The sequence below is a fragment of the Dromiciops gliroides genome, chromosome 3 (genome assembly GCF_019393635.1).
Source record: "Dromiciops gliroides isolate mDroGli1 chromosome 3, mDroGli1.pri, whole genome shotgun sequence".
Taxonomy (NCBI): Eukaryota; Metazoa; Chordata; class Mammalia; order Microbiotheria; family Microbiotheriidae; genus Dromiciops; species Dromiciops gliroides.
In genome coordinates, this window is record NC_057863.1 from 478,226,356 (window position 1) to 478,240,892 (window position 14,537).

The 14,537-nt window shown below is 37.5% G+C and overlaps 1 protein-coding gene across 1 annotated transcript in view; it reads left to right on the forward strand.

Moving 5' to 3' along the window:
* The window catches only part of KATNAL1 (katanin catalytic subunit A1 like 1), a 96,095-nt gene that overhangs the window by 72,727 nt on the left and 8,831 nt on the right, over nucleotides 1–14,537 (forward strand). Inside the window, exons 7-10 of the mRNA XM_043995357.1 lie at nucleotides 1,670–1,828; nucleotides 2,960–3,086; nucleotides 4,147–4,281; nucleotides 12,471–12,597. Coding sequence (XP_043851292.1) covers nucleotides 1,670–1,828; nucleotides 2,960–3,086; nucleotides 4,147–4,281; nucleotides 12,471–12,597 — 548 coding nt within the window. The remainder of the gene's footprint in view (nucleotides 1–1,669; nucleotides 1,829–2,959; nucleotides 3,087–4,146; nucleotides 4,282–12,470; nucleotides 12,598–14,537) is intronic.

Below are 14,537 nucleotides of genomic sequence, written 5' to 3' on the forward strand. Positions count from 1 at the left end.
ATTATTAGTATTAAGAATCAGGAAACCCTTGATCACTTATCTTTTGTGTATAAATAGTACTTATTATAATATGTTGACATTCATATGGTGCTTTAAGTTTGAGAAAGTAATGTACATTTCTAATCCTATTTGATCTTCAAACAGTTTTGTGAGTTTGGCGCTACCTACCATTGAGGAAACTGACATTCACAGAAGCTAAACTATTTGTCTAGAATCACACTGTTCAGATCAGAGATGCAATATGAACCCAGTTCTCTCCTGATTTCAAATCTTATCTAATAAATCACATTGTCTCCATTGTAAAAGAAATATTTGTATGAAAATTAGCATTTTTAAGCCCCAGCTAATGGTCCAGAATTGGAGCAGCAATGAATTCAACCAAATTCCACTATAGGGGAGAAAAGTTTGAACACCTCCTTAAATGGACTGAAATGGAATTTGACCTTGATATGACTTTCAAGCATAATCTAAATTACACTGAAAGAAACTGGGTGGTAAACAAAAAAGGCATAAATTCCTTATTGGAAATCACTGAAATTTTATGTGTCAAATCTAACAATAAACATATGTCTAGTCCCTCATAAGAAAGTGTCTGACAGAAATAAGAACATTAACATCAAATTAAAGAATCAGTAAGCTGTTATTTGAAAAGACTGGAGAAGAAAAAAATTTTAAGCAATTATATTCCCTGGTGTTTTGTTTAAATAGATAGCTTTGCCTGTTATTTTTCAAAGGTAAGAAATAACCAAAATGTTGTTTGCAACAGAGATCATACTGAATAGCTCTTTCATTGCTAGTAGTATTTCATGTAATTCACTGATTTACTAGCATATTATATTGTAATCAAATTAAAACTAATTTTATTATGTTTGAAATACAGCATAATTTTCCCTTATTGATGCCTTCTAAGTTCATAAAGAGTTTGTATTTTAATAGAAATTGTATGTAGTATGAACATTTTTGTAGACAGAATGTTTTTTTCCTTCTGAAAGGGATAGACACTTAATATATTAGTGAAAAGTGCATAATTCTGAAATATGCTGTTGAAATAATCTGATTATTTTAATTAAATTATTAAACAATATTCATTCATAAGTAGTACTCTAGAATGAAAGGTTATTTTTGTTGTTCAGTCATTTACGACTCTTCGTGGCCCCATTTGAAGTTTTCTTGGCAAAACTAATGGAGTGGTTTGCCATTTCCTTCTCCAGCTCATTTTATAGATTAAAAAAAACTAACAACTGAGGGAAACAGGGTTAAGTGACTTGCCCTGGGTCACACAGCTAGTAAGTGTCTGAGGCCAGATTTGAATTCAGGAAGAGCAGTCATCCTGACTCCAGGCCTGGCACTTTATCCACTGTACCACTCAGCTACCTTAGAATGAAAGGTACAAATGTGCTATCTGCCACATTCAGTAGAGATGGCCAGATTCCTCATAATATACATCCCTTTTTACTCTATCTTCAATTCTTTTTGTGATTGGGAGGAAATTTTATAATCTCTTCATTTACATTTTCTACAAAATAATGACAGTCATTCTATCTGTTATTATACTGTGAAGATTGAATTTAATCTTGTAGTGAAAAATTGTATAAAATAAATTAATTGTTGGCAGTACTGTGATCAAGCATTTTATGGTATGATAATAATACTTCTTGTGGAATTTTAGGGTGTGTTGATGGTTGGACCCCCTGGCACTGGTAAAACCATGCTTGCGAAAGCTGTTGCCACTGAATGTGGCACAACATTCTTCAATGTTTCTTCCTCTACTCTGACATCTAAATACAGGGGTGAATCTGAGAAGTTAGTCCGCCTTTTGTTTGAAATGGTGAGTAGAGGGGGTTATTTTCAGATTTGTGTCATTTATGTTGCAGAGAATGATATCCAGTTTTAAATTTCATTCTTATTAAAATTTGTGTTCCCCCAACTTCTTCATAGATGAATTCCATCATTAATATTAATCACTTTAGAACATATCAAATGAAGTTATATTTTTAATAATTGTTAAAACCCTAGAATGATTGTATTTGAGGTGGAGAGGAATGTGTTATGCCTTCATATTTCATCTTAAAAGAAAGCTTTTGATGACACTAAGCAAAAAATCCAACCACCACTGTACATTTATATAACATTTTAAATGCTTTCACATCCCCTGTCCCTTTCGATGCCCCCAACAACACTGTGAGGGAGCTAACTGGGACTCAGTTCAGGTTCATGTCCAGGTAGTAAATGGGAGGAGTAGGATTTGGACACAGTTTTTCTGACTCCAGGTAAGTGTTCTTTTCCCTGCTCTCTTATCCAGTGCGGGCTAGACAATAACTCTTGTTGTTTGGCCAGGAGATGGATAACTGCACTTCTTTGCTTCTGCTGCTTTAGGGATGCCATTGTTGGAGAGGCAGCCTGACTTAGTACATATGGGGCTGCACTTGAAGTCAACAAGACCTGGCTTTAAATCTTGCCTCAGATTCTTCTTAGTTTTGTGACTATGGGCAAGTCACTTAACAATGCCGTGAGCTTCAATTTTCTAATTTGTAAAATGAAAGGATTGGATCTAAGATCCCTTTCAGCTTTAAGTCTGTGATTCTTTTTCACAATCAGAATAATAGTTTTTTAAAATTCATAAAATCAAATAATAACAATTTATAACATTGACCCTTTTATCTAACAAAAGATTTGAGGCACCTTTAAAAAGTAAATTATATTTCATTTTAAAGGTTTATAACATGACTTTAATTTAAGAAATTGTCATTTCCCAGTGTTAAATAACTAGTGCATACCATGCACTTTGACAGTAAAAACAGCACATTAGAGAATATGTGTATTAGTCCATCTTCTCGAGGAACTAAAGGGCTGTGTATGAAATAGCTTTTTCTGAACCTTTACTCCCTCCAATTTTTAAACTTTTCTAAAATGTTTCACATGTTCTTTCTACAACAATTTTCAAAATATTTTTTCAAAGGCTAGATTTTATGCTCCCACAACAATCTTCATTGATGAGATTGATTCCATCTGTAGCCGCAGAGGCACTTCTGATGAGCATGAGGCAAGTCGAAGAGTCAAGGCTGAACTCCTCATTCAGATGGATGGTAATGAAATAAGTCCTTTCTTAAGTCCAAGCTGTTTTCTTGTTAGATTTCATGTGGAAGGTAGCCTTTCTTTTTATTCTTTTGTTGAAATACTGTCTAAGGAGCACTCGTTGTTAAATAACCATGCAAGCAAGTACTATTTATATGTCCTGTGTGTCCTTTGCACCATTGGGCTCTATAAAGTATACAGAAGTTTAAGACTTGATCCTTGTCCACAAAAAGCTCACTGTTTCCACCTTATTCCGATGTTGAAGGAAGTAGAGACCCAGGATATATTCTTCTTTAAAATCATTACAGCTGCTTTCGCTTTTGCCCTGGTATGTTTCATGCTGGTAGCAGATGGTGCAGTGGTAGAACCAAACCACATTGGGAGTTTTAAAAATTGTTTTTAAAAAATCACCAGCTATAAATTGATTTAGTCTTTTATTGAGCAGGTGAATTGGAGAGTGGCGAATTAAAAATCCCTGTTGTACTATTTGGCTATTTGTAGTTTCCAGGGAAGTAGAAGCTTAATAGCACATATTTTTTTTTTTGAGTTTTGATGGTATATTTTCTGGGCTGTATTGCTTGTACTAAAGCTTTTTTGTTAAAAAAAAATCTCATTCAGGAAAATAAAAAACCATAAGCATGCAATTAGTTTAACCTTGCCAGAAAATGACATGCTGTTTCAATGAACGAATAACCACTAGGTTCATTTTTAATATTTTAAGGTTTTAGGAGTCATTAAGAAATTTAAGGAGCTTCCTGGCCAAAAAAAGAAGAAATAGAAACATTTAGAATATCTTCCTTGTCTATCATTCTCCACTCCCCATCTCTTTTCTTCCAGTTAACATTTACTGTGGAGAAAATACAAATGATACTTCATTTTTTTTTCCAATATGAGTTTTATTAGTTATCAGGAGCTGATATAAGCAGTAGTGATGCCTCTGCTCCACATATAATCGAATCCTATCCTAGTGTACTTCATAATACAAATGATAAAGGAAAGAATAAAAATGCTTTTTTATTTTTTGTTAGGTTATTAAATTTTAAAAACTTTTCTTTTAAAAAAATGCAACAGGGGTTGGAGGAGCTCTAGAAAATGATGACCCTTCTAAAATGGTGATGGTGTTGGCTGCCACAAATTTCCCATGGGACATTGATGAAGCTTTACGAAGGAGATTAGAAAAAAGAATTTATATACCTTTACCAACAGGTGTGATTTCTGTCTTTTGCTATGTTTTTTCCTTTCTGTGTGTTTTTTTTTGCAGTTTTGTTATTATAGCATCTCTTGAATTATCTTTCTTCATTTCCAATGTTAGTTCTTTTGAAAAAAATCTATATATAATTTTACCATGTTAATGTGCTGTAGATGGAACCTATCATGCTGAATATTTTTTCAGTGAATTCTTACATTTTAGGACAATTATGATGTTAATAAACTTGGCAAGGAATTTTACATTTAATATTTAGTCCTTGAGGATTTTCTTTGAACTTCATTTGAGTGATAAGGGTACATTTTCTTGTAATGTTTTCTGAAGTATGCTGTTGTGGAAAACGTAGTTTCATCATGTACATGATGAAATAGTCATCTCAGTTCTTGAATTTTGGATTTTGAAACTTAATTATTGTAAAATGCTATTTACTTAAATTTATTACAACTTTAGGACTTTAGCACAGAACTCATTGCTTTCTAACTTGAAGATATACACATTATTATACCATCTTTCCTGTTTTCTAGTTCATTCATCTTCTTAACTTTGGTATTCTTGACATCTGAAGTTTGTGTGGCTTTGTCCTTCTCTTGGAGTAATATAATCCTTGACTCATTCTCTGACCTCTGAAAGTAATAGAGTGGTTATTGTAGCCTAGCATTTATAGAGCTCTTTAAAGTTTGAAACACTTCACATTTTGTCTCATTGGATCTCAGAAAACCATATGAAACAGTGCTTTTGTTGTATACATTTTACAGATGAGGAAATTTAGGCTGGGTACAGGGTCACACACTAGCAAGTGTCTGAGGCGAGATTTGTTTGTTTACATTCATATAGTGATCAGAACTAGAACTGCATGCCACACTGCTTTATTGTGTACATCACAAAAAGAGTTTCTCACTTGCTGGCTATATTTTAGACCGTTTGCAACAAAATCTGATTGGTTTACTTTTGTTTTAAATATTTAGAGAAGTTTATTTCTAGTAGATCCAGCTAGTTGGCATAGTGGCTACCACTAGACCCTGAGTCAGGAGAGTCTGAGGTCATATCTAGCCTTAAACGTTTGAGTCATTGTGACCTTGGACAAGACATTTAACTTGTCTGCTTCCCTTTTCTCACCTGTAAAATGTGAGTTATAATAGTACCAACTTCTCAGGGTTGTTTAAGACAAAAGGAAATACTTCTAGAGTGTTTCTCAAACCTTAAATTGCAATATAAGTGCATCTATTGTTATTGTTGCTGTTGTTGCCATTGTGATTTCAGAATTGTGTCACTGTGGGTCCAGTAGGAAAGTTAAAAGTCATTTTTTAAAAATCTATCTGGAAAAATTCATACTTTTAGAGTTTGAAACTTGATTTAACTGTAGTGGTAAAACTAAAAACAACTGGAAGAGAAAATATCATTGGAATGTAGTTGGTGCCAGCAATTTGATGAACAGCTGAGATAATCTTAGATGCTGGGAAAGAAACAGGTATTACCTACATCATACAAAAGGAAGACACTTAGACTGCCAGGGCCTTTGGAAACAGAGAGAGAAATTAAACTTCCTATTAGACTGTGGCTTCCTTAAGAGCAGGGACTGGTTTTTGTTTGTTTTTTGGTGGTCTGGGGATCGCTTCTTTGTATCCTAGCACTCTGTATCCCTGGAATGTTGTGGTAAGTGCTTAATATATGTTTGTTAACTGACTGACATTTGGTTGATAGAGTCCATATCTGGAAGGATCTTGAGTTGTTGCAACATTGGATTGAATAAAAAATGAAATTTAATGAGAATAAATGTAAAGTCTTATACTTGGATTTAAAAAAAACCCTAATATAAATACAAGATGGAAAAGGCATGATTAGGCAGCAATTTATCTTAAAAGGTTCTGGATGTTTTAGAGGATTCCAAGTTCACTATGAATTATCATTTTGATATAATAGCTAAAAAAGCAAATGCAATCCTAGGCTACATAAAGAGTGTTTAGGACTAGAAAGGCAATAGTTTTATTGTATTGTGGTGAGACTGCATCTGGGGCATCATTCTTGTTTGGCCGTCACACTTTAGGAATAGCACTAATGAGCTGGATAGACTCCAGAGGACAGTAACCAGGATGATGAAGGACCTTGAGAACAGACCATGGAGACGTATTAAGGTTATATTGTTGAAGAGAAGGCTCAGGAGGCAGATGATAGCCGTCTTCAAGTGACTGATGGACGCTCACGTATAAGAGGAATTAGTCTTGGGGGCAGCTAGGTGGCACAGTGGATAAATCACCAGCCCTGGATTCAGGAGGACCTGAGTTCAAATCTGACCTCAGACACTTGACACTTACTAGCTGTGTGATCCTGGGCAAGTCACTTAACCTTCATTGCCCCGCAAAAACAAAAACATTTTTTTAAAAATTAAAAGTAAGAGGAATTAGTCTTCTCTGCTTGTTCCTCGGTGGTAGGGCAGGGGGGTGGAGAAGAATTGCTTATCGTGGGTAGAAGGTACAGAGGCAAATTTAGGATTCATGCCAGGAAAAACTGTCTTACTCTTTCAGTGGTGGTGTTCAACCAAATACTAGGGGTGCACTTATCAGGCATTTTATAGAGGACATCGCTCAAGATCTCATTGGACTCAGTGGCCTCTGGGATCCCTTCCAACCCTGAGATGATGTTTCTGTAGAGGAGAGAGCTAAAAGAGGAGGTCGTACATAGAAGACAAGTTGTTAGAAAGGAAAAGATGGAGAAAGACTAGGAAGATCACTCATGGGAAAGGAGGCCATAAAAAAGGGAGGCTAAACAAAGGAACATGTTATTTGATAAAAGTAGGGACTAGAAATAGGAAAAGGGGAAGAATCTGGAAGGAACCAGAAAAACAAGGAGGACCCTTCTTTGTGTGGCCAGGGCATAGCAAAGGAACTGGTCCAGAGTAAGCACTTAAACACCCATTGATTGTGATTCTTTTGGCTGTATCTACATTGGAGTAAATAGTGCAAAAGAGGGAACTTAATGAAAATTTCCAGGAGAAAAGAGTAAATTTGAATATGGTAGAAAGAAGAGTAAACAGAGGTCAAGATACTGAATGCAGGAGTAAAATGAATTCTTAATTTTCAGTAGTCTAACTTTACAAGTCAGATGACTTGCATTTTTCTCTTTGTTCCACAGGTACAAACCTAGTCTAGGCCTTCATTACCTCACATTTGGATAATGGCATGAGGCTCCTAGCTAACCCTCTTAAAATACTGTCACTCTCCTTCATGACAACTTTCATTGGTTTTGTTTCTTATTGCGTCAGATCCAAACTCTTTTGAATTGCATTCAGGATTCTGCATGATCTGGTCTCACCTTACCTGCACGTGCCTGTATTTCCCATAACTCCTCAACCTGCACCTTCTCTTAACTTCTGGTCTCTCCTATATACTAGGTGCATTCCTGCTTCCATATTCTTTGTTTCCTCTTCCATTGCTTGGAATGTCCTCTCTTTCCCTTCTACCCATCTAAATCAAAGCTTAGCTTAAGTCCCATCTTCTTCCTGAAACCTAAATTTGCTCTAGTGATACTGTAATTTCTTTTGAATTCCTGTTGTATTGATGGTGCCATGTGTTTAGCATTGCTTTCTTCTCCTTACGTTAATTTTGTCTTCCAACAAGCTTCTTGAGGGCAGGAACCTTGGACTTGCCTGCATATCTCCTTATAATGTCAAGCTATGCTAGTAGAGACTGATTCTCTACTGGAGATTAATTCACTGATGCTGTATGAATACCAATGATCAATATGCATATATGTTAATTAAAATGTGTTTATTTATGATTAAATCACTAAATATAGATTACCACATTATATTTGTAGTTTTTAAACACGAACTCATTGATCTTTGTAGCACATACTCTGAGTTTATTAAATACCCTTATGAGTTTATTAAATACCCTTAATCCATTTGTATAAAGGTGATAGGTTCCCTACTTGCAGTCACCTAACACTCATTGATAGAACCATGAGTACAAATTAAATGCCTTAGAATCCTAGTCATATACTTGAGCCTTTGAATGAATTAATGTGGAGAGGAAATATCAAAGCACATACAAAACATAGCATGCTTCCCTTGAAACTTCTCTATAACCCAGTAGACTGAATGTAAGTAAATACTGTTGTTACATTCAACTAGATATGTAATTTTACAATTACTGAACTATATACCTCTCAGCTACAAGGCATAAAACAAAATGCAGTGTGCTTTGAATTGCTTAGATATGCCTGTTTACTGAGGTAGCATTTCTGGGACTTTACAAAAGTAGTTAACCCCCAGATTTTTCATTGCATTTGTTTGGACCCTTCTCATATCCTGCCTTGTACTATAATTCTAAGTGTGTGCCTCATCACCTCTCCGGCCCCCTCCCCCATTACACTGTGAGTTCCTTGAAGACAAGGTCTGTTCTTTGTTTCATCTTTGTGTCCCCTGCAAGTAGCACAATATTGAATATGTTGGGCACTTGATATGTTTGTGGAATTAATTTTAAAGCCGGTGACATGGTAAGGGGAAACTTGGAAAACTAGGAGTTTAAAAAATACTTTGATGGTTATATTTTATTTGGGAAAATAGCTTCACATTTGGAGCTTAATTATCATGAGAAAGAATGCTACAATCTGTTTTTGCATTTAAGTGTGAAATTTGTGCACTGCTCTGCTGCTGTGCCCTGTGACCACGGCAGTACCACGAGGAAGGGAGCTTCTTTATGCTCTTCTGATACAGAGACATAAGCCTTCCCTAAGAAACTTAATTTTGACTCACCCCCATTGCTGTTTTCTAGGGGAAAAATGAAATATCAATTGAATGAATGAACAAGCATTTGTTAAACTTGATTAATATGTGCAAAGTATTGTACTCAGCCTTAGGGCCACCCTCATGGAGCTCCCATGGGGGAGGCAAAAAGATGTTTCAATTCAGATGGAAAAGCCCTAGGATCCTCTGGGTGTAGCATCAAAGTAGAGGATAATGAATCTTTTAAAATGTCATTCCCACTCACAAAATCATATAAGTTTCTGATGTTGAACAGTGTGGCAGGGTCAGTGATTTTGGTGGCAAGGACTTTGTTTTCTAGGTTTTCAGTAGTTGTGACACCAATACCTGCAGAAGCAGTGGCCAGGCCACAAATGCACATGAAGCTGAGTTGTTTCTCCTGTCAGTTTTCTGACATGTCCTATTACGCGTCTTCTAAAGCCCTGCTCCAGTAACTCAGTGTGGCACGAAGGTAAATTTTAGTTCCTTAGAGGCTTAGCTCCAGTGCCACCTTCTGCAGCAAGCCTTTCCTCAGGCACTGGAGGCTTCCCTTTCCATCTACTCTGTATATGTGTTATTTTACCTATTTATTTAAGTCTTGCCTCCCTCAATAGGATGTGAGCTCTTTGAGAAGAGAACCCTTTGTATGCCCAAGACTTAGCAGAGTAACTGGCCCATAGTAAGCACTTAATAAATACCCATTGATTGTGATTCTTTTGGCTATATCTACATAGGAGTAAATAGTGCAAAAGAGGGAACTCAGATTCCCAAGAAATAGAACTCTTTAGATCCTATTAAATCGAAAGTGTTTGATTATAAGTCCTGTAGATGAAGCTTATCACCAAAAGATTAGCTGCCAAGTGATGATTTTTTTTTTGGCCATGACAACTCAAGCAGTTATCTGTCACAGCATAGAGGTCAATGATTTTCATCAATGGAGGCAGAATTTAGATGGATGAAATAATAGAACAGAAAGAGTATAGAGAAAGAAGAGGCCCTAAGGCAGAACTTTGGGGGACACTCAGATTAGGGGGTGTGACATCCAGCAAAGGAAACAGAAGGAACAGTCAGAGGAGAACCAGGACAGAACACTGTCATGAAAGCTAAGAGAGGAAGGAGTGGTCAATAGTATCACATACTGTAGATATGTTAAGAAGAATTAGCATGGAATAAAGGATTTCCTATTGCCTAGTTTTGTAATGTTGTTTTTAGTAAAGACTAATTATTTTCATTGTTCTCCAAAAGTCCAAGTAGCATTTCTTATGTTTACTTATGCTTATATTTTTACAGAGTAGTTTGAAAGTTTTTTAAAAAACCAGTTTACTTTAAACCTGTGCTCACATCGAGGCCATTCACCTCAATCTTCCTTTTTTCTTTTCTTCCAAATCTTCTGTCACTCAGATATCTTTTGCCACTATCTCCTCCTTCACCTGTTTCACATGATGAAATGTCCTTCCTCCATACCAAGGCTAACCCTTCTACCTCTTCAAGTGATTCCATTCCACCCCATCTCCTTTAGCAGATTGCCCTCTCTGCTGTCCCCACTCTATCAGTTATTTTCAATCTCTCCCTCTCTGCTGGTTCATTTCCTACTGCCTACAAACCTGCCCATGTCTTCCCCATCCTCAAAACATTCACACTTGATCCTTCCATCCCTGCTAACTGTCATGCTATGTATCTTCTGTCCTTTTTGGCTAAATTCCTCTGAAGGGTCTTCTACAATAGATGCCTCCACTTTCCTCCCTCTCTCTTCTCCCTCTCTCTTCTTCATTCCTTACAATCTGACTTCCTATTTATCATTGCATTAAAACTGCTTTCTCCAAAGTTACTAATGATCTCTTGGTTACTAAATCTAATGGCCATTTTCCAAGTTTCCTTCTCCTTGACCTCTCTGCAGCCTTGGGCACTTGATCACTCTCTCCTCCTTGATACTCTCTTTTCTCTAGGTTTTTGGGATACCACTCTTTCCTTGTTCTCCTCCTACTTAGCTACCTCTCTGATTCTTCTCTATTTCCTTTGCTAGATTCTCTTCCATCACACTCTCAAACCATAGGTGATCCTCAGAGTGTTGTCCTGGGTCCTCTTCCCTATTTCCTCTATGCTATTTCATTTGGTGAACTCATCAGCTCCCAAGGGTTTAATTACCATCTCTGTGCTGATGATTCTCCAATTGAAACCTTTTCTGTCCCAATCTTTCTGCAAGCTTGCAGTCTTGCATCTCCAGTCATCTTTTATACATCTCAGACTGGGTGTCCAGTGGACATCCTAACTCTGTATCCCCAAAATAGAACTCATGATCTTTCCCCCTAAACTTTCCCCAGCTCCTAACTTCCATATTATTGTTGAGGGCACTATCCCCACCTTCATCCAGTCTACCTTTTTCCAGTCTGTTGCCAAGGGTTATCGATTTTACCTATGTAACATCTCTTGAATATGTCCCCTTCTCTCCTCTGACACTGCCACGACTCTAGTGCAGGCCCTCATAACTTCACACCTGGACCATTGCAATAACCTGGCTGCTTCAGACGTCTCCCCCCTCCCATCCATCCTCCATTCATCTCCTAAGTGATTTTCCTAAAACTCAGGTTTTACCACGCCACCCCATTACTCAATAAACACTATTGGCTTCCCATTGCCTCTAGGAGCAAATACACAATCTTTTTTGCTTGGTATTCAAAGCAGAATGTTCATAATGTGACAACCCCCTTCCCACTTTCTAGGCTTCTTACACCTTATTCCTCAACATGTCCTCTTCAATCCAGTGACACTGGCCTCCTGGATGTTCCTCAGACAAGACATTCCATTTCTCAGCTCCAGGCATTTTCTTTGCTTGTTTGCTATACCTATAATGCTCCCCCCCTCTGCTCCCACTACTAACCTCTTTGTCTTTCTTTAAAAGTCTCCGTTAAAATCTCACCTCCTACAGGAAGCCTTCACCAGCCCCTCTTCATTTCGATGCCTTCCCTCTCTTAATTATTTCCTATTTATTCTGTATTTAGCCTGCTTTGTATATATTTGTTTCTGTGTTGTCTGCTCCATTAAATTGTAAGCTCCTTGAAGGGAGGGTGTGTCTCTTGACTCTTTTTGTCAGTGCTTATCACAGTGCCTGGCACATTTGACAAATGTTTTTTAATTAATTGATCGATAACTTTACCCTGCTTGTTGTCCGTGAATCAGGCAATCACCAGGCATTAGTTAAGTGCCCACCTGGTGTCAGGCGCTGTTATTAGAATTCTGCAGCTATGTGCCATTAGGTGTCAAGCAGCGTCCCTGTTTCAGATATAGAAGCCAAAGGGAGTGAGTCATGATGTAGTGAGTCAGAGCAAGAGAATTAATTGTTCTCTGCACTTCACTCCCTTCTTTCTTTTCCCGGGTTTTTGTCTGTGATTATGATAGGACCAGAATAAAAAAGGTTTGTAAATTCTCTAACCAGAAATTTTCTTTCAGCAAAAGGCAGAGCAGAACTACTTAAGATCAATCTTCGTGAAGTCGAATTAGATCCTGACATTCAATTAGAGGAGATCGCAGAGAAGATTGAAGGTTATTCTGGGGCCGACATAACAAATGTTTGCAGGTATTTCTTTAATTAAAAAAATCTTAGTAATTATTTTTAAATATCTAGAAAATCAAAAGTAAAAAAGTTTGCCTATGAGTTAAACATAATTAATTATCAATATAATATCATGATACTGTTTTCAGATGAATCCCTTGTTTGTATTGGTTGTTTAGTATTTAGTGTCATTGGCCATAATTAGAATATTTCTTGGTAGCCTTAGAGCTGCTTGCTGAAGCTTCTGGGTTTCACGGTGACCCGGTGAACTCTGGGCTCTGGGGAACTACATGCTAATCCAGTGTTTGCTTCAGTTTGTTCACATGCACTTTGTCTACTTACACTTAAAGGATGCCACAAAATAATCTTAATGGCTAAATGGACCCTAAGTGAGGAAATTAAACCTGGCATAGAACTTTGAAGCAAATGAATTGAAGTTTTGTTTTATGAATTTATTTTTTTTCTATAGGCTTCTCATTGTTTTAAGTGACATAAAGGTCTTTGAACTATTTTGAATCGATCAAAGATAATAAGTATTTTCCTGTTATTTTTTAAAAAGCCCTTAAATCATGTGCCTAAATTGATTTTAATATCAATACAATGATTATTTTGTATGTCTATTATGGCATGGTGGATAGAGCCCTGGACTTGGAGTCAAGAAGATGTGTCCAAGACCCACTTCACACTCTTGCTTACCTGTGTTACTGTTGGCAAATCACTTCACCTCAGTTGACCTCAATTTCTTCATCTGCCTCCAGGGTTCCTTCTGGCTCCACTTCTATAGTCTCCTGTTAGGGGTTTAATAGAGATCAGTGTTTCTGAAATACTGTTGCCAAGGATTTCTTTTGGCATCTGCTTAAATTTGGTGGTCTTTCCTCCCAATCAGTGATCTTACTTTCCACCTCAGGGATATTTGTTCTTTTATCTCTCCCTCCAGCCAGTTGTTTCCAGGTCTAGGTTTTCTTCTCAGAATCTCCTTTGTGACTCACGCTCTTTTATGTGCTCCTTCTTAGCCCATAGTACTTAGTGACAAGAGTAACCCTCTCTCTGTTCAGGGATATAGTTGGGGTTGAGACAGAAGCTTGCTCTTTGACCATTGCCTTACTTCTAGATATTTTGCCATGGAGCATATCTACATAGTTGGAGAGTGCTTTGGTTTTTTTCCTGGTTGGATTTATGTTTCAAATAAAGAACGCTCTGGCTCTACCCATTCTGGTTAAGCCCCAGACAGGTCCTTTATGAATTCCCACAATTTCAGTGTCTTCTAGCTACGAGTTATTCAAAACTTAGTTCAGAGTGAGAGGAAAGGAATATTTCTCAAGATTCCTGCCACTTAGAGTAGATAGCTAGAAATTCGGGCTTGTCCAGCATGGACCTTAGGTCTCTATCATCACATTTCCTGTTTTACTGATCTACAGGATGCTCCCGGGTTGAGGCAGTGTGAGAAGAGCATTAAACTCCAAGGAGCCCCTGGGTTTGCGTACTTGATACCTTGATCCCTTTGACCCTGCTCCGTGTGTGACCCAGGGCAAGTGACTAATCTCTCTGAACCCTAAGTCTCCTCATCCATTAGTGAGGATCATGTTTACATGAACTGCCTCACTGGGGTGTTGTAACGAACAAATGATGGGGTATTTTTTAAGCTGCATAGTTACATAAAAGTAGGGAAGAGGGATAAACACTAGACCTGTGATTTCATTGATCTCAGGAGCCCCCGGATGAGGAAACTCCTTCTACCAATGCAGGTTGGCACCTCCTCTGCAGCTCAATCCTAGAGGGTCAGATGGAGTATTAGAGTCCAAGGAATGTGCCCAGGGTCACACAGCCGAGATGAATTGGAGCCAGGACTTGCACCCACATCTTCTGGCGAGGAGACCAGTTCTCTATACACTATGCCATACTTGCCTCCCTATATAAATGAAAGCCATTATTATTTTAAGGTCATAGGATTTGGAGTTAGAGGG